The following is a 24,777-nucleotide window of genomic DNA, read 5'->3' as shown; positions in this document are numbered from 1 at the left end:
TTTATTTATATATAAAAGTCTCTATCACCATCACCTTGCAATGGTGAAAGAACAAAAGTAAAGGAGCATCAGGCAGGACTCCTGGGCAGGAAAAGGCATTTTTACAGCCACATGGACAAAAGGATGAACGTGTGTTTGCTCCACAGCCTCCCTTTGCCATGGTCTCACCTGTCTCTGCCAGACACTCGTGCCCTGCTGACTGATTTTCCTGGCGCCCGCAGCATCACCAAGCAAGCTGCACGCAGATCTCTGCTCCCCCCCTTTTTCCCCTGTACCCCGTAGAGATGAAAAGGCCAAACCAGGTACCTCTACCTTTCTTCTGCTGCGCCGGGGTTGGGGATCGGGAGCTGGCTGAGGACACGGGGCTGGCCAGGTCCGCGTACATGTCTTCGGAGTCAGCGCTGCGCACGGAGCTGCTGCTGGAGGAGGCACTAGAGACAGAAGAAACGCTGCTCACGCTCAGGGACCTGGAAAGAGCCAACAAGCCGTTACAGTCGCAAACGCAACGAGAACCAGGCAGCGACGAGGCAGGCAGCTTTGTTTTTAACTCCCCCAGTGTACCCAAAGAGAGCGGCTGGGATGTCAGAAAGCTCCTAAGGCGGGCAACATCCAGGGGAAAGACAAAGGCTGTGTCTCCTGGGGCACGGATAATATGAAAATCCTGAACGAGTTAAAGCCTAGAAAGCCCTGTTTATTTATAAACAGGATTAAGGCAAAGCTCAGCAGGTCACTGTTCCCCCAGGTAAACAAAAAGTGAAAGCAGGGTGTGCGCTACCACGTACGTGTCAGCGTTATGGCTCAGGTCAAGGGTTTCCTGGCAGTGCTTTTGCTGCACGAGTTTATTCACAGACCTCGAGTCCTCCAGCCCGAACCTCCTGCCCGGCTCCCCAGGGTACAGGAGAGCCCGGCTGCCTATTGGGAAGAGGCACACGCTGCCAGGAGTGGTAATGACAGGGAAGGAAGCCTCCGAGATGGCTATCTGCTAATGGATTCACAACATTCAAACTATCAGACAGTCTAATTCATCTAAGAAAGGCTTTCTACTTAGGAGCACGCCAGACAAAAAAAAAAAAAGCAGGGCTGTGCACAGGTGGATCTCCCTTCGGGGGCCCTGTCTCCCCTCCCCAAATCTTGCCCCAAATCCCAGCCAGCTGGGACGTGGCTTGCAGGGCTCCCAGCGCCGTGCAGGACCAGCTGTATCCTAACCGTGTGAATCTTCCCGCAGCCTCTCGAGCAGGTTCTGCAGGCCACACCGACTCCTGCACCCCAGCTGGTGAGATCCAGGCTCGCTCGGTGAAAGCCGGGCTGTGCACAGCTGCAGGGGCAGACCTGGAGCAAGCTGCTGCTTTGCTACCCACGGGCATCCGAAACAGGGCTAAATTTTGAGAGAAAGTCTCACTGAAAGCCACAGCGTGACCGGGCGAGCCAGAAACTCCTTTGGGAAAGCTCCTGTGGCAGCAAACCTGGTTTGGGTACAGGCTAATTCCTAAATTCCCTCCTCATCCACACGCCCAGCAGCTGGCACGGCCCGATGCCACAGGAGCAGCCCCTGCAGCGAAGCTTTTCCCATCCTCTCCTCTCAATCCCTGGTACAGCCGAGAGCTCTCCGAGCCTCTTGCATCACCTGCCTGATCTGAGGAAGGTGACAAGCACGCGGTAAACAAGCCGGCATTTCTGTCAAATCAGGCGGATATTGAGCCTGGGAGTTTCACACGTGGGAATTAACAATGGTCGGAGCTAAAGCCCGTTTCATCCGCCGGCTTTAGGTGACAGGTCTGCTTCTAAATCCGTGCTTCACCACTGGGAAGCTTTGCGTTTCAAGGCTGCTTGGGAAGTTTTTGGGGATTCCGGGCGTATGAACAGATGCAAAAAAAAAAAAAAAAAATCTGCAGGAAGGACTTGAAAGGGGTTTACTTCACAACTCCTTCCTGGAGGGAATGAGCTGTTTACAAATCTCCCAGATTAACAGCCTTCTAACTACCCACTTGGGGCTAAATACAAAGGGAACTGGTCGTGCAACTTCACCAGCAAAGTAAAAATATCATTAGCTGGGCCTTTTAGGTCTCTTCTGACCTCCCTCTCCTGGCAGGCCAAGCACCTTCCCTAAGGACATTCGGTAACTGGAGGCAGCCGAGGCTTAGAACAGCAAAACTCCCCAGCCCCAGACTGTTAATTGTACCTAAATTAATTTATGGGGTGTTGGTTCCCCCCCACAACGAGATAAAATGTTAAACTAAGACCTGGCCGTCAGGAGAAGGCGTTTGGCCATAATTTGGGTAAACGTGGACAGTTCAGCACCAATTATTTCCTTGGATAAGCCACAAGGCCCCTATCAACACAGTAGTACCACGATTTGGGACGTGGGATTCATAACCCCACACGAAGGGACAATCCTGGTCCGTGTCCTAGTTACCTACAGCCACCGACACCTGAAGCTGAGGGAGCTTTCACTGCGAGAACCCGAACAATTACAAGGGGTTCTCATCCAGCCCCCGCTGCTTCAGCAGAGCTGACGGAGGAGCAAGGCTGTACCTGGACTTCCTGGACCCAGAGGCGGAGTGGGAGACTGAGGCAGACGACGATCTGGAATGAGATCTGGAGAGAGACCGAGACAAGGACCGAGATCGGGAACTGGATCCGCTGTAGCTGCTGGCGCTGCCGCTGATGCTGCCGCTGATCGTCCGCCTGCAACACAGCAAACCACGGCCTCACCCCGCTGCGCTGGGCGGCCACACGGGGCCAGAAGGAACCCTTTAGGGACAGTTCCACCCGTGTCCTGAACCGTGTCCTGAACCATCTGAAAGGAGGGTGCTCTGCAAGTGTCATCGGTTCAGGTGTTGTTCCCAGCACTGCTTTCCCAATCTCTTTTCTGAGCTGCAGATGTTTGATGCAAGACTGAACAACGCTCATCAGAGCCAGACAAAGAGGGAGCTGAAGGCTCCTTAGTCCCCTAGTGATGCCAGGAGCAAACGGTTCCTACAAAGAATTGCTATTTTGGGACTACCTTGTGTTTCAGGCTCTGTAAATAACCATATATGTTTTTTGAGTAACACACCAGTGCTTGCAGATAGAGCTGTCTTGTTGTTGGTGTAGCAAGAACACAGGGCAGTGGAGGTGGTGCGGGTACATGCAAAAAAAAACAAAAACCAAAACCAAAACAAAAACAAAAACCAAGGCTGGAATACAAATATAAGGGAAAGTCACTTAAGGTATCCACCATGATTAGCTAGTTGAAGTGAAACAAGGTCGAACTGAAGGAGTTTCTATGGAAAAGAAATTCTAACTGCTCAGCCCCAGGCCTTTTTTTCAGCTACTGGGAAGAAAAAGGAGAGGTAATGCCATGCAAAATGAAGAATTGACTCCAGACGCTTCCAAAAAGCTGAACAGAAAATGGATTTACAGCCCCCTGCAAAACACACTGATAAAAAGTACCATGCCGTGCTCCATGAAAAGCAACGAATGCCTTACTGCAGGCACAAAACATCCTCAGACTCCTCACGTGCTCATCATAAGGACGTCTGCATTAAATTTGGGCTGCATTTTACTTCGTGTCCCCCAAACTGCTGCTTCCACAGGCTAGGCAAGCAGGCAGCACACCGCTATGTCAAATCCTGCAGCCTACGAAGGATGCACGAGGAGTTTCAGCTGCGTTTAGCTGACTCAGAGCCTCTCCAAGAACAGGCGACGCTACCTGCATCTGCTGCGTACCACTTCTAAACACAGCCTGGTGGCTGAAGCCCAATAACCACATTTACATCCAGACAAGTGCTCCCTGTCTGCAAGCTATCAGGAGACGCTCTCATTTCAAATGCAAAGGAACGAGAGAGAGACAACGGAAACAATTCGAGGACAGCCAGAACGAGTCTCTTGAAACGTTCAGGCTAGTCGCACGGGATGAAGCCAGGAAGAGAAGCAGGGCAGGGGAGCCAGCAAGCTGCACGCCGGGCTCCGAGCACGTCACAGAGCTCCTCGTCCCCTCCAGCTGCAGTGCTGGAGGCCGATGAACCAGCTCCTGGACCACACAGGAGAAATAAACACCTCCTGCATCCTAGCACGTGTAAACAGGGCCCAAATCCTGACCCTCCAACACGTCTGATCTGTTCTCCAGACCAAACACGCCTTTGCCTCCTCGCTGCTCAGCCTCCACAAGCAGCTGCTCCAAAACAGACCTTTTTTTTGCACTGCAGGCACTGCCTTTTGGTCCATTTAATGCATTCCACCTACTCCATCGCCCAGCCCCAGCCAGCCCTTTAGAGACGGGAGCCGTTTGCTGTGGGGCAAGACACTGTTGGTCACCCCAAACCTCCCCCTCTCTTCCCACTTCCTTCCTGCCCCAGGAAAATGACTTTAACATCACGAGTCCTTGGGACTGGGACTCCAGAGAGAAACCCAGGGCTTGCTCCATCTTCCAAAGCTCACTCCACCCCACTGCTTTCTTACCTCCTGGGTGGAGTCCTCGTCTGACGTTCCTTCCTTCTTGCCTCTCTATTATCCCCTGGTTTGGCTGGCTCTGGTGCAGCTGTTGTAATTTTAGCGAGCGGCTGAGGGACTGGAAGGGCAGCTAGTTTCTTCACAGATTTTTCACTACAAAAAAAAAATCAAGCATTTTCATGGGCACGATCAAATTCAGCAGATTACAGAAAAACAGGCATTTCCAAAAGTGGTAACACACACTCACACTTGGTGCTGAGCCATCAGCTACAATTACTGTAGCTACAGACACTTGAGAAGAAAGCTTCTGTCACAAACCACTCTGAAATACCACAGGTTCACTGAAAGGGATTTGTTTCCACTATTCTAAACCAAGTCACCTTTCCAGAGACAAGTTCCTATAAAACAGCCAATTTTGGATAAGTTTCCTACTTGCAAATCAACTCATGAAGCAGACTGTGCAGTGCACTGTTGTTCCTAAGCCATTTGAGTCTATACTTTATCCAAAATGCATATACCTACTTAAAATCTGTCCATCAGGCCTCAAAATCAAACTGCACGTGGTTTATGCAAAAAATGCTCTCTCCCCTCACTCAGATTTGCAAGGTGCAAAGGAGCACACGCGTGGAGATGTCCCTTTGACCTGTTCCCTGCTTGCCTTACCCTGCAGAACAGCGGATGGGTGACCACTACGCAATGTTCTTGTGACTTTATATGGCACCCACCACGTGAGATGGGAATTACTGTGGGACTGCTCACTTCTGGGCTCAGAGCACTCCAACCTCCAGTCTCCGGGCCGGTTACTGCTCAGCATTCCCTGCAGTGATGTCACACCTGCTATTAAGCGGGGAGGAGGCGGCTGTCTGCATACTAAAATAGAGACTGTTAATTCCACCTCTCGTGTTGAAGAATATCTGGATCCATCCCCTGCAGAGCACGCGATTAGGTACACGCGATGTTACGTGGCTAAACCAAGCCCCGTGCCGGTGCAGGCTGCTGGCTGGAGCTGTGTGTTACCAAACCAGCACCGCAATGCACACTGGAAGGGTGTAAAAACATTGCTGCAGGCAGGGAGCGTGTCCTTAAAGGGTTGACCCCTCTGAGTTAACAGGAAAAAAAAAAAAAAAAAAGCAGGTCAACAAGGTGCAAGAAGCCTGGCGAGGGCCATTGTCCCATATTCCAGAGAATTCAGGGGGATTCCCGTGGTGTAATTCATTTGCAGGTCACCTTAAAAACGGTGACATCACTACGGTGTTGTGACACCCTCCAACGGATCCATCATAACTTACCGTGCATTACAAGGGTTTGTGAAACAGCAACTTCAAGTATTTAAAAGAGCGGAGGCATAATCTGCTGAACAAACAGTCTCATAGCTACAACGCTGTTTTGATTTGTATCCAATATTAAGAGCAGACGAGCCTGACCCACTTTGTTATTCTAAGGCCGTGCATTAACTAAAGCCACGGTAGGTAAATGAATTAAACTGTCGCACAGCTCCTACGTAAGCGTACCTGCACACACACAATGTGTAAATAGCAAATTGTGCATGTGTTTAAACACGCAGGTCTCCATACACTTCTTAAGGATACTTGCACAGTTTAACTTGGTTTTAGTAAGTGAGAGTGCCATAATTTAATCAGCCACGCAAAGCTACACGCCATTCCACGGAGGTCACGTTTTGCATCTTCCATTTCTTCCTTAAACTCTCAGGCAGGTCAGAAGGGTCTGACTCAGGTCAGGAATTAGGCTGCCGTTTGGAGGCTTTTCTGGGCTGTGTTATCAGAACGGACACAAAGCCTTACCCTTTACCAGCAGGTGGTAACAACTCCCCTTTAGCCTTCAGAAGCGGCTTGTGTGGAGATGGTGTTGGGGAAGGAGATGGTGAAGACGAGAAGGACCGTGACCTAGAAAGGAACGAGAGATCACTCAGCTCAGTCTTTGGGGCTGCAGAAGGTTTTCGGTCTCCTCAGCAGTGCACTAAGCCCACAACTCCCTCCTTCGGCTGGTGACTGCATTTGAGGAACTAGTCCCAGGGAGCCTGAGCTTATCCTAGTTTCGTATCTGGACTCTGCTGAGAACAACAGGTTGTGTCACCAGGCTGGTGGTAGAAGCAGAAAACAAAAGGAAGAAAATACGGATGGCTGCAAGGAAGAGCCACCCTCAGATATTCCACACCAACACCTGGAGACTTTCTCCATATTCTTTCCTTGGGGGAAATATGTCTGAAGAATAGTCAGTAGGATTTTTGACTTGCAAGTTCAGCACGATTTGCTTCAACTCAGGCTGGAGTGGGGTGGTTGGGGTATGTCAGCCTTCTCTGCTAGAAAACCTAGGTGCTTGTGTCTAGAACAATTCCCACCTGAGCCTCTCCTGGAGAAACCACCTCTCCAAATGAAGCCATGCACCCTCACCAGCTCTGAGATCCACTCTGGCTCTGTGCACTTCAGCCCTTAAGAAGTGTCTCCCATCTAGGGAGCCAGTTCTCCTACTATGCATATTCCAGACTTGGGAAACTGTCTGCAGGGGCAAGGAAGTGGCAGAGTTATAAACATGCCTGCGTTTAATCAGCATGGGACACAGGATTGTTACTTTGAAGTGTCAAGACTATCACAAGACAAAACTGCATGGACTGCTTTATTAAAGAAATGTGATTTGCCTCTTTAAACAGAAGTCCCAGTGCTATAGACAAGAGATGCCAATAGCTTCTTCCAACCATCAAACGCAAATGATGGCAACGTTACGCTCAGCCAGGCTCCTACAACTGCTCCTTTACCACAAGGATGGGAAACAGCCCAGCCACAGCAGCAGGGTACACGTGGGTGGGAGAGCTGGGGTGGCTGACATCTCCTTCATTCAGCGACCAAAACAACACCCTGCCTTGCAGTCTATCCTATTTAGCTCACACAGGAAAGTATTTCAAATATTTTCTCTCGAGAGCTGGCTATATGCTTTTAAGTAGCACCAGAAGTAGCTGGTAGGAAGCGTTTGGGACGCAGCGTACCGTTACCTGCAAAGAGCCATTACCTGGACCTGCTGCCTGAGAAAGAGCTGTGTCGTGAGGAGCGGCTAGAGTAAGAGCTGTAAGACGACGATCTGGAACGAGATCGGGAGGAACCTGACCCAGAATAGCTGGACGACCGAGAAGAGGACCTGCAAAAGAAGTATTGAAGTTCAGTGCCTCTCAAAAAGTCCTGGGAGACCGAGGAACGCTCTTCCCAAATTCTCAGATACTGCTCCAAAAGCTGCCCACCCTCTCCACAAAGGACTGCGGTCTTCCCTCAGTCCCCACCCCACTTTTTTTTTTTTTTTTTAGAAACAATTCTGTTGCTGCCAGAGCCCTTTGTGTCCTTGAATAGGCTTCCGTCCCCTTAGCTAATGACTTTCCATCCCTTTTTGAGACCTCCTTCCACACAATTTTATGGCTTTTCACTGGACAATCCTCCTGCTCGGCTGGGTCACATGTGTAGGAGAAAAGAGGGAAATGAGAGGTGCAGCGAGTCCAGTGAGAAAAGCTATCTGCTTCTGGAGGGCTTTGCTTTATAAGATCCGTATCTTCAATTCGCCATGTTCCTCATTCCTCTCTGATACATTTTTTCCTCTTTGCAGGAGCTTCAAGTTCAAACGTTTACAGGAAATGGGTCCAGCTTATCACAGAATCACAGAATGATTTGGGTTGGAAGGGATCTTTAAGATCCAACCCCATCAAGGACAGGGAAAACCTTCCACTAGACTAGGCTGCAACTCCATTCTCCTAGATTCATGGCACTTCCTTCTGAACAGTGGATTTTATCTCCCATGCTCTGATTTCTGAGCCCCCCTGCAGCACCCTAGGGCTCCTGGCGAGCCTCCTTGACCCCAGTTCTCCCCCAGCAGCAGCACGCTCTTCCTGGAGCAGGCTCCCCTCCTCTCTCTAGCACTCCTGGAACGAAGATGCTCCAATTCCTACAGCTTCCACCTCCTTCTGCTCCTATACAGCTCAGTTCTCATCTAGACGAGCTACGTGGACCTACATCTAAGTCTAATTTCCCTTAATAATTATTTTTCCAAGGACCTGCTCCCCTTCTTACACCTCCTGCTCACGAGATAGAACCACACCACGTTCCTGATGCCCTACGAGGCCTGGACGTGACGTGCTCTTCACCATCACTCACCTTGAAGAGCCCGAAGCAGACGCCGACGAAGCGGAGGTTTTTCGGCGCCTGCGCGCGCGGCTGGGCGAGACGGAGAGGCCGAGCTTCTTTTTGGGGGACTTGGACCGGCGCCAGGGGTCCTTCCACTCATCCGCCCTCTTCGACTGCGCGGCGGTAATGGTGGTCGCCTCCTTCTCCTTCTTTGGTGGCTCAGGCTGGCGGCTGGAAAAGAAGAGAGGAGTTGAGATGCTGGGGTTGTTTTATACCATAAGGCCAACAGAGATAAATGTCAGGAATTCATCCTGCATACTCGTACTCATTAAGTTCCACTGCGGGATGTACAGCATCATTTGGGGCAGATAAGTGTTAGAACAGCTATTGTTTTGTACAACAGTGACCGCAAGCCCTTCGAAAAGCAGCACCTGCAGTTTGGTGAAGCACTTTGTCAGGCTGCCCTGGGACCTGCCGGCTGCTTTCAGCTTTGGCTCTTTGCCTCCAAGGAGCAGAGCACAGACGAGAGGGCAGGGAACCCCAAAGCTGGTCCTTCCTTCAATTATGCCAGGCGGTTCGAAGTGGAGCAACCTAAATCTGGCCCCAGTGCACTGAAAATCCTGCACAGACCCAGGCTGAGGACAGCCTTGGGGCGTGCATCCGAAGCTCCATCCCAACGGAGCAAGGTGCCGGAAAGAAGCAGCCGGCCCTAAGAGAAGAGCTTCAGCCTGAATCACTTTTGAATCACTTTCCTCCAGCTCCCTTATCAGGGCACCACGTGGGGCTGTGTCACGAGCCTCACCCCGGCCGAGGCACGCCGAGCCACTTTGACCCACACGAAGGGGACACCTACCTCCCGGGGGCTGTTTTATCACCGCGTTATTTTATCGCCGCATTATTCTCCAGGCGCTCACAAACACGGCTGGACGCGTGCTCTCCTGCTCCTGATAACCATGCAGATCTGTCAGGGCAGCCTAGACACCCAGACGTTTCTTTCTTCCCCTTCTTGGGGCTCAGGCTGTATTTAACCTGTTTCTTTAACCTATTTTTATTTTTTTTTTCCCATTCCTTTCATTCTCAGGGCTTCCACTGCCCCTCTGAAAAAAAAACAGCGCTAACTTTTCAGCATCCGCACGTTATAGTTCCTTAATGAGTTTCTTCAGGCCCGGGTTTTATCGCATCTCTTATCTACGGATGATTTAACGTGGGTTTTTTCCTCACCCTGACTCTAACCTGCAGATGACTGGTCAATTACCTGCTCGTAACCTTCTTCGTCAGGTTTTAGGCAAAGTTTATGCTTGCTTAAAGGTTTATGAAGCCTATTGCGCTCATCAAATTACCCGTATAATTATGCCTTGATTCCTTTTCTCCAGCTAATGAACCCTCTCACTCGGAGGGTTTGGGGGAGGGACAGCACCTTCCAGCCCCGGGTTCAGCCAGTCCCACCCTATTAGTCACGGCACCGTGAAGCAACCACTCCCCGCACGACTTCCTCTACCTTTCGAGATAAAAAAGCAACCTCCAAAGTTTTCTAATAATTCCACGGGTTACGTTTCTTGCCACAATTCGTTTTCAGCAGACGACGGGGTAATTAAAGCCCTTCATTAGCAGCCTCTTCTTCCCTTTGAAGGCTCCACCAGTCCCTAGGGAGCCGCATCACCTCCTGGTTTGGCGCTACCAAAAGCCGCCTTAACTCAGTTCAACTCCTTCCCCCTCTCACCCCCTGCCAAACCTGCACATGCACACGGTGTCCTGCTCTTTCCCTGTCTTTCCTGATACAATTCCATCAATTTTACCGTTTTTCCCACATTTATCTGCACATACAGAACGCTGGAGGGGAGAAACTCTTCTTTCGTGCTCACTGGTCCCACAAATCTCACTCCAGCCCCAGAAGATGCTTCTGAGGGTGACGTAGCAGCACCGAAAATTGCTGACTGCCGACTAAGAGAGCCCCAAGCAGGCTCATGGCTCAGCATTATTCACCGGGATCTGCGTTTAGCATCATCACCCTTTCCAGAGCTGCTCCAACACACGCCGCGTAACGCATCGCTTGCAGTGGGCTGGTCTCGTTTGCCAGGTTACATCGGCAGCTCCATCTGAGTACCTGATCACGGAGGAAGACCAGGATTCCAAACACTGAGATAGACCTGACCTACTAATTAGACTCTGATAAGGCTGAATAGCCCTCGCCAGGGCTGAGAGGGGAGGGTGAGGTACAGCCCAGTCGCCTGGTGTGAAGCAGCAGGACAAAGAGCAGCAGCAAGGAGGAGGAGAGCGCTGTGTGAGGATGCCAGCGGGTATCACTAGGCTGCGTCCCTCTCCGGTGTCCTCTCCTGGGGTTTTGGGAGATGCAGGGGGAATATTCTGCTGGCACAGAGGCAGCTCCCACCTCGAGACGTGGATAAGAATCCCACAGCAGTTCTCAGAAGGAAAAAACCCCTACAGAATCTCTCTTTCTCTCAAAAAGAGCACAAATCTGCAGCCTGGGTGCCGAGCCCCTGCTCAGACCCCACGTGGGAACAACTCGCGCTTAACTCTACGGCTTGGAGCAAAGGCGACTCGGAGAGCAAATCTCATTACTCGCACCCATTACCTGGTTGGATGCAATTCTCTCCCGGTGAAGTCACTTTCTGGAGGAGAGCTTTTTTTTTTTTCCCCAGGAAAACCACAACAGAAAGCCTCCTTTCTGGATACGCTTTGCCTTTTGACTCAGCAGCAACCACGTCACCTTCCTACAGCCCCGAAAGCAAGGCGCCGCGCGTGTCAGGACATTTTCCAAGTCTTTCCCCGAGAGCTACCCGCGTGCCCAGCACACAGCATCACCAATAAACTTCTTCAACTTCACACAAGGGACCCGCATCCGATGCCATCTGGCTCGCCTCCCCCGGTGGAAGTCGGGAGGCAGAATTGAAAGTAAAGCTGAGCAGCTGCCAAGCTCCTCGCCATCTGCCTCCGACTGATGTCCCGGTGACAGCCCAAACAGTCGGCGTTTCAATCACATTCAGTGCTGCAGACCGACGGGGTGCACTCGTTGGGGTGAAAGCAGAGGCTGGGAACGGGGCTCACCGAGGAGAGGAGAGCAGGCAGGGAGCTGGCCCGAGCCCAGGGGGCTGCCCAGCATCACACCGAGCACCACCGCGGCTCCTGGTGCTGTGCTGCTGGGGGGGCTTTGTGCACGGTTTGATCCCAGGGCAGGCTTCCTCCTCCTCCTCCTCGCTTTCATTCTTGTGACTGGGTCATTCCCACTTCCCGTCCCGTGCTGGATGCGGCACTGGTCAGAGCCAATTCACCTCCTTGGTTGAAGAGGGAGGAAAAATAAAAATCAAGAGCCGGTTTCCTGCTGGGTCAGCGAGTCCAAGTGGCCTGTGGTGGGGACTGAACAGCTGCTGGAGCTGGCACAAGGCTATCAGAGCAGGCAAAAAGAGAAACCTTTACTGTTTTGGGGTGCTGAGCCATGAGGTCAGGTCCTGTGCTTTACGAGCTCAGCCTCAGACGAGCACAATACTGAGCTGCAGCAAACCTGCTGGCAAAGGAGCCGCACGAGACCACGGCACGCGTGCGAACCCAGGGCTCCTTTTTCACCCAATTCCAGCTTTCAGGACACGTAGGAAAATCTTTGAGAATGAACTCCCTAATTAGCTGCATGACATCAGGTTTAAGAGCTGCAGAAGGAGGAAAAGGGGCTGAGAGGATGAAGTGGTAGCAGCTCCGTTTCCTTGCAGCGCCCGGAGCAGCAGCGCCGTGCGTCACCGGGGCACGAGCACGGTCCGCAGAGCGCAGCTATTTCCGACGCCCATTTTGACCTTAAAAGAGCTAAAAGCTTTATTTTCCAGAACGAAGACGTTAACGCAGAGTTGGCTGGGGCTCAAAGTACAGCAATCGAGCGGAGCGCTGGAGCCGAACGCCGCTTTGGCAGCGAGGAGGAGCAGCTCCCGACCGCCCCGTGCGCGGCTCGCGGCACCGAGGAGCCCGCCAGGAATTCGGAGGGGGGAAGCGGAGCCGCGTGGCCGAGCTTTCCTCCTCCTGCTTTTATGCAAATGACGCCGAAGCCTTTCTAATCTCAGCCGGAAAATAGGCTTCCCAGGGAAAAGTGCTTCCTTCCTTCCCCCCTCCCGGGGTGACGCCGCCACCCCGGGTAACGCAAACCTTATCGCTGACGTCGGCCTGGCTCCGGGGCTGCTGTTTTGGCCGGCAGCTCCGGCTCGATGTGCTCAGAGAGGAAAGTCCGGCCGTGCTCTCGAGCCCTTTCTTCTCTCGCAGGGAAGCGAGGGTTGTGGCACCGGCACAAGCTTTCCTTTGGTCTCGGTGGAATTTTCCAGAGGAAGTGAACTCGAGGAACGGTTGGAGGCACGGTGAGGGCTCTCTGATTTCTGCAGAATGAGCTCCAGCAGAGCACATGCAAGCAGGCAGATTTTCTGTCTCAGCACAATAAAGTCACTCATCCCCAGTGCCAGAGAAATACAACAGCCCCCAAAATCACCTACAGCAGGAAATCCCGACCCCTGGATCCAGTGTTCATGCCTACGGCACAGCCATTCATCCTGGGGAGGTGTGAGCAGAGGTTTTGCTTCTCTCAAGGTGTTTCCATCTCAAGCAGGGTTATCAGTTGCTTAGAAAAAAAAAAAAAAAAAGAAAAAAGAAAAAAAAAGATTTCTTCAAAGCCTGATGGGGAGAGGCTTTGAAATTAAATAGTGGAGATACAATCTGGAGTATGAAATCATCACAGCGGGCAGATAAACCTATCCGGGATGCGATCTGCCCCGAGGGCTGAGCATTTGACGCCTCGAGAGCCTTCTCCCAGCGGAGGTGCCCGCATGCAGCGATTCTCCCGTCTGCTTTAATAAAACCCGGCGTGTGGGATCTCTCCGGCAGCTCCAACCCCCGAATGCCAACGAAAAACACATTCCTTGAGATCCACATCTGAGTCACTCGATGCCCTTCTTCATCTTGATGTAGGGTTACGAAACCCGGCTCCTTCTGCTGTGGCACAACCTCAGGAACCACGGAGGCGAACGAAAAGTCCAGGCGACAGCAACGCTCCGTGGAGACCTTCGACAAGCTTTGCTGCTTTGGTTTGTGGAGCCTTTTTTTTTTTTTTTTTTTTTATTATTGCCAGCTTCCCAAACGAGCCGGGAGAACAAATAAAAGCTGAGCTAACCAGGCTCCATCGCTCGGGCTGGAGGCTGCGCCGCAGAAAAATGGGGATGTAAACAAGTTATCGCAATCCCTACCTGCACAGCATCACCTCGCAGGGGCTGCAGATCCCAAGGAGCACACGCAGCAGCACAGACACGTCCTGAAAGCGAGGAGGAGGAGGAGGAAAACCCTTCTGAGCATCGCAGTGCTGAGGAAGGCACGGCAGGGTGGCAGCGTGCAGAGCAGGAGCCCAGGTCCCGCTGCAGAGGACAAACCTCCCTCCAGCCTGGGAAACCCAATGGCCTGGGGCTGCTCGCTTTATTCTCTTATTTTGCTGCACCCCAAGAAGCTGCCCGGAGGCCTTGACAGCACTTCTGTGCCTGCTGACAAACGCCACCGTTTCCCTTTGGTAACTTCTCGGGGATTTTAGGACTTATTTGGAGAGTTCCTGGGATCCACGCCTGACCTGGAAGCGGGCAGAGCACACATCTCTCTGCCCAGTCTGCTTTTCCGCCTGTGGCAGGACAACAACCACGAGCAAATAAAGGAGTTAAGAAGAAAGGGGACAACATTTCTACCAGAAAACCCAAGGACCAAATCCACCAGCCGATCCACACCACATCCAGTCGGAGATGCTGTTACGAAGCCCTCTGGAGACCTGCATCTGCCTGAACGACAGCGGATTTGTCCCAAATCTCTGCCAAAAGAGCTCAAAGAGCAGATCCAGTGGCTCTGGTGGTGAGGGGGAGACCACCAGAAGCTATCGGGATAGGCGATAACGACCCCAGAACACCCAGAACTACAAATTCGTCCCTAAAACAAGTTGAGTCGGTTCGTGATCTCCCTCTCTCTCTCTCTCTCTCACACGCTCATGAATCACTCCATTTGCATTCCCTTCTTTTTGCCACTCCTTTATCTAATCAGCCTCCATTCTAACACTTTCTAACTTGCAAGCCCCGGGTAACCTGCGCTCATTGATTTGAGATTCCAGCTTCTCCTGCTCATTAAGGCGCTCACCCCGGGGACTAATAACGGCCTATTACAAAGGCAACGTGAACTAGCTTGAACAAGCAACCCAGGAGCTCTCCGAAAAGGGACCGCAGCCCTTCTGTCCCAGGGGCTGCAGCATTTGGTGGCATCTCAGGGGCTATCCCCACCTCGGGAGAAGCCGGGCAGAAGCAGAGGGCTCCTTGCAGGAAGGGTTTTCTGAAGGACTCAGGATCTGCTGCCCTTTCTGACATTGCTTTTAATTTGACAGCGTTCCTGCTTGCGAGTGTTATTTTTATTTTTTAATAGCTGCCTAAGTGCACTCCATCGACAGCCTCTAACCCAGCTGAGGCAGATTTCCTCCCGAAGGAGTACAGGAGGCTCAGCAGGACGTGCTCCCAGCGGGATGCTGCTCCTTGCCCTGCAGCTTCGCAGCTCCCCTCACCTCCTCTTCACCCTCTGCGATGTCTCTGAGCTCAACAGCCTCCTCCTCGCCCCACCTGGAACTGGCACACGGCAGATTTTGGAGCCCGTATCACGCGCCCAGCCCAAGCTAGCCCACCTGGAGATGGCGTTCAGGTCAGGCTGTAGGACAAACCTCCTCAAGAGCTGGACAACACCAAGTTCTCACCTTAATTTGAACGAAGGCGCACTTTGTCAAGCTGCTGTTAAGCCCAGAGCATGGAAAACCCAGTGCTTCTCAGAGGGGAGGAAGAAACCGAGATCCATCTCAGCACCCCGGAGCACAGGATGGTCTCCTCTCTTTTTGCTTGGTCGACCACGACCTCGTGCTACCCACAGCAGGGCACGATCCTGCCGCCCCGGCCAGTGGGTCTGAATCCTCAGCACCCCTCGGTGCTTTGGCAACAAACCCAAGCCACACGACACCGAGTACGTTGCTTCACGCCCTGCTGAAATGCTCAGATTCACCGGGATGATGATGGGATAAAGCCCTGTGCAGCAACAGGAGGATTAAAGCTGTTATTTCTGCGGGCAGGGTCACAGCCCCAAGCCAGCAGCTCCCCGGCTGCATCCAGCGCTGGGGTCAGGACACCCCGTACTGCCCCAAATCCCCTCCAACAAGGCGCTCCGTGCCAGCTCTCTGCCCCCAAAACGCTTTGCACAAGAGCGAACGACAGCGGCAAGATGAAGAGGCAGAGCAGAAGTTTGGCACTCAGCAAAATCAGTCACAGCCCGGGGCACCAGAACTCGTTCTGGGGATGGGGAGCGCGGGGCCAGACAGCCGCCTTATCCCTCGGATCACAAGGTGTCCCGGCTTGTCTAAGGGTTCGATGCCTCGGGAGGGAGGAGGAGGAGGAGGAGGAGGAGGAGGAATGATTTTACTAGCGCTGCAATCTCAGGTTGTAAACTTCTTGGAGAGCTTGTCTTGGGAAAAAAAAAAACAACCCGCAAATAACAAAGCACAAAGCGGCAACCTTGCTGCCTGCTCCTTGCACCAAAGCCTGATCCTTTTGTGACAATCCCACTCAAAGCCCCAGATCTGCAGCCTCGTCTCTTAAAGGACTGAATGAAAAACATTTGCCAGGCTTTGTGGTGCGTGTGTGTTGTTAAATCCTGATCCTCCCCACCTGAAGCAAAGAGCCACGCACCAAGTCCTGCTCTCTGCTGTTCTCAGCCCTAACTCTGCTGCTGTTTAGAGACCAGATGAAAGTTTCCTGCCTCCGATGCAGCTGAAAGGGAACTTGCTTTCGCATCCCAGCTATTTGCTCTTCAAGTTTTCTTTTATTCCTTGCACCTCCACATTTTGATTGTCGCTGTTTGCTCCTTCCTGCAGCCTCTACGAGGGCGAGCTCCTACGCAGGCAGCCCGGTGATTAGGGCCGTGATTAGGGCCATGATTAGGGCCGTGCTCAGCTCTGTGATGCCTCCTGGTTGCAAAACCCCACGGAGCAGTGCTCCAGCAGGACAGGAAGCAGTCGGAGGAACACGAAGGGTGCTGGTGTGCGCCAGCCCCTGGCACCATAACGAGGGCACCTCGGGGGCTGGACCTGCCAAAAATTGGGATGCGGTGAGTGGGGAAAGCACAGAGGCTATAAATAGAGCTGCAGGTGAGTGTTGTGCCACCGTGGTGCATCCTGCTACCTGGGGAACACAAAAACAATGGCAAAGGTTTTATGCATTAAGCAAACTCGGGAGCTGCTGGATGCCCAGGTGCCTGAAGTGAAGCTCTGCAGCCAGCCCTGGCAGGAACGGGGCTGGAGGAAAGGTGAGGATGCTCCAGCACCCCGAGCACTGGGAGGTCTGCAGCCTGTCAGAAAGGTTGTGTGGGACAAAAGCACGCTGCCCAGGGAGCGCTGACCCCGTAACTGTCATAAAGGCTTTGGGGGAATAGGGAAACACGAAGTGTGGGACGAGGGGATGTCTTCGCCAAGGGAAATATCAGCTGAATTATCAGCTCCCTGTTCAACATCCAGAAATACAAGTGCTTCTCGCTGCCAGCTTTTGCAATGGCACAAAAGAAGCCAAAAGAAACTCCTGCGTGCTCTGCCTCCCTCCTGGCTCTCTGCCTGGCCCTACAGGCACCTGCTCCGGCCTTACAGCACAGGTTCTCGATGATCTGGGGAAGACCAGCAGAGTTAACGACTCAAGAAGCAAAGAGGCGTATCAAGGACTTGTTAAATCACCAAGACTTGTCTTCAGAAGGCTGTTCTGGAGAGACAAGAGGCACAAGTTCTTCCCCACAGCCCTCCCCGTGACCCAGGTGTCAGGGGGAAGGAGCAGCCCCAGCTTTGCGTGCGGCGATCCCGGGCACGGTGACGGCTCGTGACTAAGGCCCCGCGCTGCCAGGCAGCTGACGTCGCTCTCCCCATCAGCATCATGTGGGTCTGGGCAGAGAAATCTCTTCCATCACTGACCCAATGAGCGCAGAAAGCCACAGTCAATGTGTAATTAAAGCGCACAAATTACGGCTGTAAGTGAAGATGGTAATTAAGTGTAGTTCCCTGTATTACTGTAAGCCTTGTGCCACGGTCACTGCACCGGAGCGCTCACGAGACACAGTCAAAGTGTTCCGAAACTGGGACTTCCTCTTGGAAAATAAGGGTCACCATCAAACACCGGTTTTCCCATGTAGGAATACAAACAAAAACCCTGTGTCAGATCCAAGACTAATCCCTTTTCCCACCTGAAACCACCCAGATCCACGTGGCATCTTGCTCCAGGCTTTCTGAGCCCTGCTCATCCTTAAACCAGGCTCTTCCTCATGTTCCTATTTCCCACTTTCCTCCAAGCCCCAGGAAGCAAACACATCATCCAGAAGGGGAAAAAAAATGCATCATCCAGAAGGAAAAGCTCCAGAGTCCTGGGAAATGCCTTCCCTACAGTTCCTCACCCCTACACACTTCTGTGCACACCATCAGAAGGCTCCACCTGCTTTTGATTCCTGAGGTACCAACGTTGCTGATCAGCTTCCCTGATGTGTTTTAGCAGGGAATGTGATTCTTTTCCCTGATTCTGAATCAAAAGGTGCTCAACATTAGGAATTCCCATAAGACAAGTTCCATATTCAGTTCTGGTATTTACACGATGCTTTACAAACAGGCCTCACGCACAGCCCATTAAGTCACTGTACTGGAGGAACCAACAAAGAAAATATTATGTGTTTTTGAAATTCCTAGGCTTTTAGTCTGTCTGGTTCAATTTTCTCTTTCACACAGGCCAGAACAAGAATTTTCAGAAAAACTGAACAAGTTGAGGCAGTCAGAGGCAAGAAACCCAACTCCACACCCCAATTCCATCCTAACACTGGGCAGAAATTGGTTTCAAGACAAAATCCGTTTACCTCTTCTAGTCTCTTTTGGGAGTTTTATTTAATGAGACTCCAGATACTTCTGTTATCCACAGACTCCCAAACCAGCCCTGGTTCCTGTCAAAGGGCATTTGTCAAGGCTGCAAAGAGTCAGCACCATCTGCAGGACTCCCAGCTGGGGCCTCGGCCAGCCTTGCACCATGCCCTAACCCCAAGGGACCGGGGACAGGCTGAACATCTCCGTACCTCGGGGACTGACAGGGCCCTTTCAGCACCAGGTTACGCTCCCTGCTTCTTATCTGATGCTTTAGCTCCACTTAGTGGCCAGCAAGGCTCACGTAAAGCATCACCTTGCTCTCCAAACTACAGCTTGACTGGAGAGCTGCGGATAATCGGGGTCTTCTCCACGGATGTGCACGAACCTAACCAAACCAAAACAAAGTCAGACCCGAAGCCAGCACTTACCTCGGTAGCAGCGGAGACCGGGGCTTTGGTTTTTCCTTCTCCTTGTCACGCTCCCTGTCCCTGTCCCGGTCTCGGTCTCTGTCCCGGTCCCTGTGCTGCCTGTCTTTTTCATCTCTCTTCACTCGCTCCCTCTCGCGTTCCCACTCTTCTTTCCTCCGCTGGCGCTCCTTGTCGCGCTCGCGCTCCCGTTCCCGTTCCCTCTCCCTCTGGCGCCGCTCCCGCTCCCGTTCCCTCTCCCTTTCTCGTTCCCTCTCGCGTTGTCGGTTTTCTCGTTCCCTTTCCCGTTCTCGCTCCCTTTCCTTTCAAAAGAGAAAAGGAGAAATCATTGCAGCATTGTGGTAACATCCGAAAGCGCAAGGTTTCAAAGTCGCAGACTTAAAAGCAATCCCATATTCCCTCCCGCGTTAGGGCAAAGAGATAACCCCAGAGCTCGTTCCATCGCTGTTTCCTGAGCAGAGAGGAGCTGGGGAGGATCAAAGCACCACATCACATTCACCACGGTTATAATTTTCAAAGGCAACAACAGTCCAAGGCTAGTTTTGCTTATTATGCCCGTTAAAGGAACGTGTTGATGTTTACATGTATTTACCCGTAGTGTTCATCATGCTTATAACCAGCTAATTAATTTTACAAACAAGCAGGGTGACAATAATTGATACGCAGCAACAGTTGGGACAGGCTTCTGCAAACCAGCAAAGCCTTACAGCAAAAAGAAAGCCACCTTTTTAGGGACGCTTACCAATGAGCAGGATTTATTCCTTCTGACACTGCTCTCAAGGCACACCAGTTTGCGTGAGGGCAGAAAGGGGAGGGAAAGGGATCCAAGCCCTATTTCCACGGAGCCCTGCACCTCACAGCAGTGCCTGACTGCACCTGGGATTTCAGCAGCCGGGTGCTTTCCTCGTCTGACTCAAAGCAACTCACGAGCAACTCCTCCAGCAGCGGGCAGACGTGCAGGAGCCTCCGCCTGTCCACGTCTAATCCCTTCCTAGGAACCAACGAGGAACCCGTTCTCCTCTCAAATCATTTCCTGGAGGCTCCTGCCCTCCCCCAAATTTCCGAGGAAGGCTGCACAACGGCCTCGTGTTCAGAGCAGCAGCCGGGGCACGTGTCACTCAAGGTTTAGCTACCTGGAGGATTTAGATTCAGCAGCTTGGACACAGGAGAAAAATCCTAAGTGAGCTGCACTGGAAAGGGGCCGAGCACCTGGAAGAAAGCTGAAAGGGAAAGCGCGGAAGGGGTGTTATTACCTTACTTACTCTGTAGTTACGGTACGGGTCTGGGTCTGTGTACTGAACCCTGAAATTCTCATACTGCCCACCACGCCAGAACCGTTCTATGTCATAGTCATAATAGGGATCTGCATAGGGGTCAAGCCTACAAGGAAAAAGAGGGAAGGTTAGAAAGGGAAATCAACAAACGCTCCGTGTTCTAGGTCAGGCCTTAAGTCGCTGCCCTGACAGGAAAACCCACGTTCAGGGGAATAGGACCGTGGAAAGCGGTGCGTTTCCTACACAGCCCGAACAGACAGAAATGGTCTTTTTTTTTTAAATGAAACTTATCCGAGAAAAATCACAACCCTTTCTGGATGAACACAAAAAGGACTGACCAAACCCGGCCTTCAAATCAATGCGGTAAAAACGCAGAAACATCGATTGCTTTTTACCAGCTGCTTCCAACGCAACGGAACCCGTTTTGCCCCATTGATTTCGAGCTGCATTTTGTGGCCCTGCGCACAGAGCTACCTCAGGCTCCCTCCCATGGGAACAGCAGGAGCAGAACAGGGCCAGCTCCTGCTCCTCTGCCACCAGAGGTGAGGGGCACGTCCCAGCGCTGGCTGGAAAGGAAACAAAGTGCTGCTGAGCCTTCTGGTGCAAGAAGTTGGGCTTTGGGGACAGGCTCGGCCCCAAACCCGAGGTTGCTCCATGCACTGAAGGTACCTGCAGTGGAAAACAGGCTCCAGCCCCCAGCATGCACGCGACACACCCTAGCTGCAAAACCCTAATTCCTTTTGGGGAGGAAGAAGATCTAAAACCCACCCCCTAAGTGTGCAAAGTGTCCTCCGTTTAACCACTTCTGTTAGGGTTATTTGAGGTTTTTTAATTCACGGACCCGACAACACGCAATCCCTGCCAGCCACCTGGAGTGACAATATCAGACCCGCTGTGAAGACGGGGAGGTGGGGACGGGGAACGAGAAACTTCCAGGGCCACAGAATGGCAGGGGCAGAATTGAGATTATAAAGCGAGTGCTCCCGGCTTGCAGATTATCTGCAGTGAGGCTTGACTTGTGAGCATGGGAAATAAATGGCCTGCTTTTGCACCCTAAGTGCCAAATAATCCAAACGAGGCCGAGATGGGAGAGCTGCCCAGCAAGTCAAGTGGCTACCCATATTCCTTTCGATGCTTTTAATATTTCTACTTCGCTGCCTGAAGTGATAAGCCAAGGGGAAGCATGCCAGGAACTGCCAATGCCTAATTCAGCAACAACCCCCTGATGCCAACCACGCAGCAATATAGACTCAGCGACATCAGGTGTTCAAAAAGAGAAAAAGTCTCGAGCTACACCAAAAAGGAAGCTTTTACTTTTCAACCCAGCTCAAATCCGAATCGCCCTACTCCCTTCCTCTGACGTTTGGGGACTTGCTGTTCAGTTAAACAAGCGCCCCTGCTGTGCTTTGTGACAGTTACTGATAAATCAGTGCTTAAACCCTCAGGTGAGTAATTGGTGTCACCCCAAAATCAAATCCAGCCGTCCTGTCAATGCGCTGCCAGCCACACCTGACGGGGCAGCTGTCTGTGGCCTAGGAAGTTTGAAGAGGTGCAATGGAGAGAGGAAAGGGAACACTTTCGTACGGTTGCAACAGTACCGGAATCAAAGACCTGCTTACCCATAGTTAATGTTTTCTTTGATGTCCACCTCCCTATAGTTTTTCAAAAAAGAAAAAGGGATTTATGAACTATTCAGACATCTGCACAGGTCACAAGACAGTCCTGAAAGCATTTAATTAACATTCCAGCTCAACCACCAGTGCTTAGTTTGCTGCAAGGTGTCAACCCACGCGTAACGTGCATGAGAAAAATCACTATTTTCTACAGTGTGCAGCAGTAACAGCTTCGTAACTTTTACCTCTATGCACAATTAATTTATTTTAATGCCACAGCCTGTTTATGCATAAAGATTCCTCAATTTTCAGAAATTCCACTTGTTTGCTTACTTCTGCTTGACACTGGCTACATGCAATATAACACTTTTTTCTCGACTGTATGAAAAAACAAAGCCCTGCACCTAACACGACAAATGGTTACATCAGTGAGGCAGTGGCATAAAACAAGCAGAAGACTCACTGGAGATGCTGGTTTCCATACACAACTCTAAACCAGTTAATCCACGTGAGCACTGGTGATAATAAAGCCCCAGGTACAACCAAAAGCCTTCTCAGAGGAACAGAAGACCAAGGCAGAGTGATTTCTACACAGGTAAAGAACATCAGTATGGGGCAACTGCTTTGTTACAGCCCGCAGAAGTGAGGAGATTGCTTCCTTTTTAAATCTGGGAGTGGAATTGCACTTGAGAGCAAATCAAAGCCTACTGAACAAAAGCTTAACCTGCTCTTTTGCAGTTTTTTTTTTTTTTTCCATCATTTCTTTCACTCAAAAAGATGGAGCCAAGCCTTGCAGACGCTTTGCTGTGAGTGGAAATATTGCCCAAGTCTGTACGTGCAGGAGGAACAGGGGATGTGTGCGCAAGAGGGAAATGTGCGTTCACCTAACTCCTGCAGAACGCAAGCCTCTCTTTTCCATCCCACTTCTTGGCTGGAGAACTACCACGTAAATCTCCCAGAGCTGCCTGATGCCTCCTTGCTCCCGTTTCAGGCCACCTGCCTGCTCTCAATCATGTCAGGAGGGTGGCTGAGGTCTCCACCATTTTATGTTTTACCTCCTCCACCCTACAACTTAAGCTTAGGACACCTGGTTTTGCCCAGGCGATGCCCTGGCAGCTAACAGTTTGCTTTCTGACCAGTGTCTTACTGAACAGCTTATCTGGGACAGGTCAAGGTGTTTTTTAAGCCCAACTCCTGTGCCAATACCCTTGCAAATAAACATTCAGCTAGCTGCAACAGCTCTGCCCTGAAGCTCTTGGGCACTGAGCAACTTTGCAACCCCAACTTCAGCATTTAAAAACTCTCAGGGATTGGAATAAAAGCATGAAAAGGAAGAAAAGTCTGGAGAATGTGCTGGTGTGAGGTAGGTACTATTCAAATAGTGTCCTTGAGGGACCACTGTGCCAGTGATATTAAAGGTAGAAAGGTGTAAAGAAGACTGCAAAGGGAAGAGAGTGTTTAACTGGCGTGAGTGGAGGCAGCTCCGGTTTGTAATCGTGTGCAGACTGCTTAACAGGTGTTGTTTCCATTTTCTGAGATGGGCATTCCTCTGATTTAGAGGCTCAAGTAACCTGAGGACTGCCACGCTGCGCTGCACATCCCACCCGTTATCCCACGTAGCAAAAACAAAACTGCCTCTTACGCTGGATCTCTGACATCTCTGGTGATGCGGTAATTCCAGTCACGGAAAAACTCGTTCTCTTTGTCAAATTCACGCTCATCCTCTCCAATAGTCACAGTGAATCTCTTCTCCTCAAAGTCAGGCTCCTGCTCTTTTCTCATAGTAGCCTTTTTTAGTACCTGCCACAACGCAGAAATGAAAGCGCTGTTATGAGAGGAGTTTTCAGAGGCACAGAAATGGATGCGTTAAAAATGGGAGAAGCCTGCTCCAAATTCTTCTGCCCAGGTCTTACAAATGTGCATGATAACAAAATGTTCTTGATGCAGGGAGTGTAATTCACTGTTCCGCCAGCTCAGAGCAGCAGCAGACAGGCACTAAGCTTCAAAGATGCAAACCCCACTGTAACGATCAGACACACGGATCCCATAGGTGCCAGAAAAACTGGGGCTGAGGAAAGGGAACTTGGACCAGCCTCAGCTTTGTGGAGGGCTCGACTTCAACATCCCTGAACTACCCCGGGCCACGAGCTCTCCCTAGCTCACGCTAACATAAAAACCAGACCTGTGTGCCAGCTCTGTGCAATAACTGCTCCTTGCTGTTTATCACAGTAAGTTAAAAGGCAAAAGGAAGGCTCCTTAAAAAGAGGAAGACCCCACATGCTCCAGAAGGAAGCTCTGCTGGCAGTCCGTTTACCTCTTTAGCGTGCCGGAGTCCTCTCTCCCAGGCACTTTCTGTTGGAGGATCTGGAGGGGGTGGAGGTAAGATTTCATCCACGACTGGCCCTCCCTGTTAGAAGAGGAAGAAGACAGACATTCAACATCAGTCCTAAGCAAGCACACGCTTCTATAAACACCCTGAAGTACCTCTAGATACTTTGGAAATGCAGCAGCAGCAGGACAGAAGCTAGGACCTGCTTGGAAAATGATTCCCCTCTACTAGGGATTTCAAGATTACCTTTTAAAAAACACGTACCCAACAGATGTATTGAATTTTGCTCAAGTACCAGCCCAAATAAAGCCTTCAGCTCCTCCTCAGGAGCCAAAAGCTTGGTGCAGAAGCCAGGAATTCCCACAAGAGGGATCCATACCCAAGGGTTGGCCGGCATCAGCGGGTGAGGGCCGATAGGTGGTGCGCCGTTTGGGGAGAAGGGCTCAGGCTTGGAGATCAGGGAGTAGTTTCCTTTGTCATTCACCCCAGGGTGTATAAATCGACAGTTCATGCCCCACGTGCAATGACCTGTGGAAATACAGAGTTCGGTTAGATCCACGTGTGCCTGAACACTACAGCAAGAGTTTCTGCAGCCCCACAACCACGTAGAGCCCAAGGAATGATGTTGTTTCAGATCCCCGACCTCTTTTCTCTCT

General features: G+C 51.5%; 1 protein-coding gene across 7 annotated transcripts in view; it reads right to left on the bottom strand.

Annotated features, from left to right (window-relative positions):
- ZC3H18 (zinc finger CCCH-type containing 18) overlaps nt 1–24,777 on the bottom strand; it is a 42,422-nt gene that overhangs the window by 5,744 nt on the left and 11,901 nt on the right. The window contains exons 5-16 of one of the 7 annotated variants that reach the window (XM_082770275.1): nt 24,501–24,649; nt 24,107–24,199; nt 23,435–23,592; nt 21,799–21,831; nt 20,159–20,285; nt 18,909–19,207; nt 8,583–8,783; nt 7,456–7,581; nt 6,234–6,335; nt 4,441–4,584; nt 2,533–2,685; nt 307–467 (exon numbers count right to left, since the gene is read on the bottom strand). In XM_082770275.1, the coding sequence (XP_082626401.1) occupies nt 307–467; nt 2,533–2,685; nt 4,441–4,584; nt 6,234–6,335; nt 7,456–7,581; nt 8,583–8,783; nt 18,909–19,207; nt 20,159–20,285; nt 21,799–21,831; nt 23,435–23,592; nt 24,107–24,199; nt 24,501–24,649 (1,746 nt within the window). The remainder of the gene's footprint in view (nt 1–306; nt 468–2,532; nt 2,686–4,440; nt 4,585–6,233; nt 6,336–7,455; nt 7,582–8,582; nt 8,784–18,908; nt 19,208–20,158; nt 20,286–21,798; nt 21,832–23,434; nt 23,593–24,106; nt 24,200–24,500; nt 24,650–24,777) is intronic. The other 6 variants (XM_082770276.1, XM_082770273.1, XM_082770270.1 and 3 more) reach the window with 6 other exon arrangements.

The sequence above is a fragment of the Aythya marila genome (assembly GCF_965140915.1).
Source record: "Aythya marila genome assembly, chromosome: 12".
Classification (NCBI taxonomy): Eukaryota; Metazoa; Chordata; class Aves; order Anseriformes; family Anatidae; genus Aythya; species Aythya marila.
The sequence above is the reverse complement of the archived record's forward strand: the minus strand, read 5'-3'. Positions and strand labels throughout refer to the sequence as shown.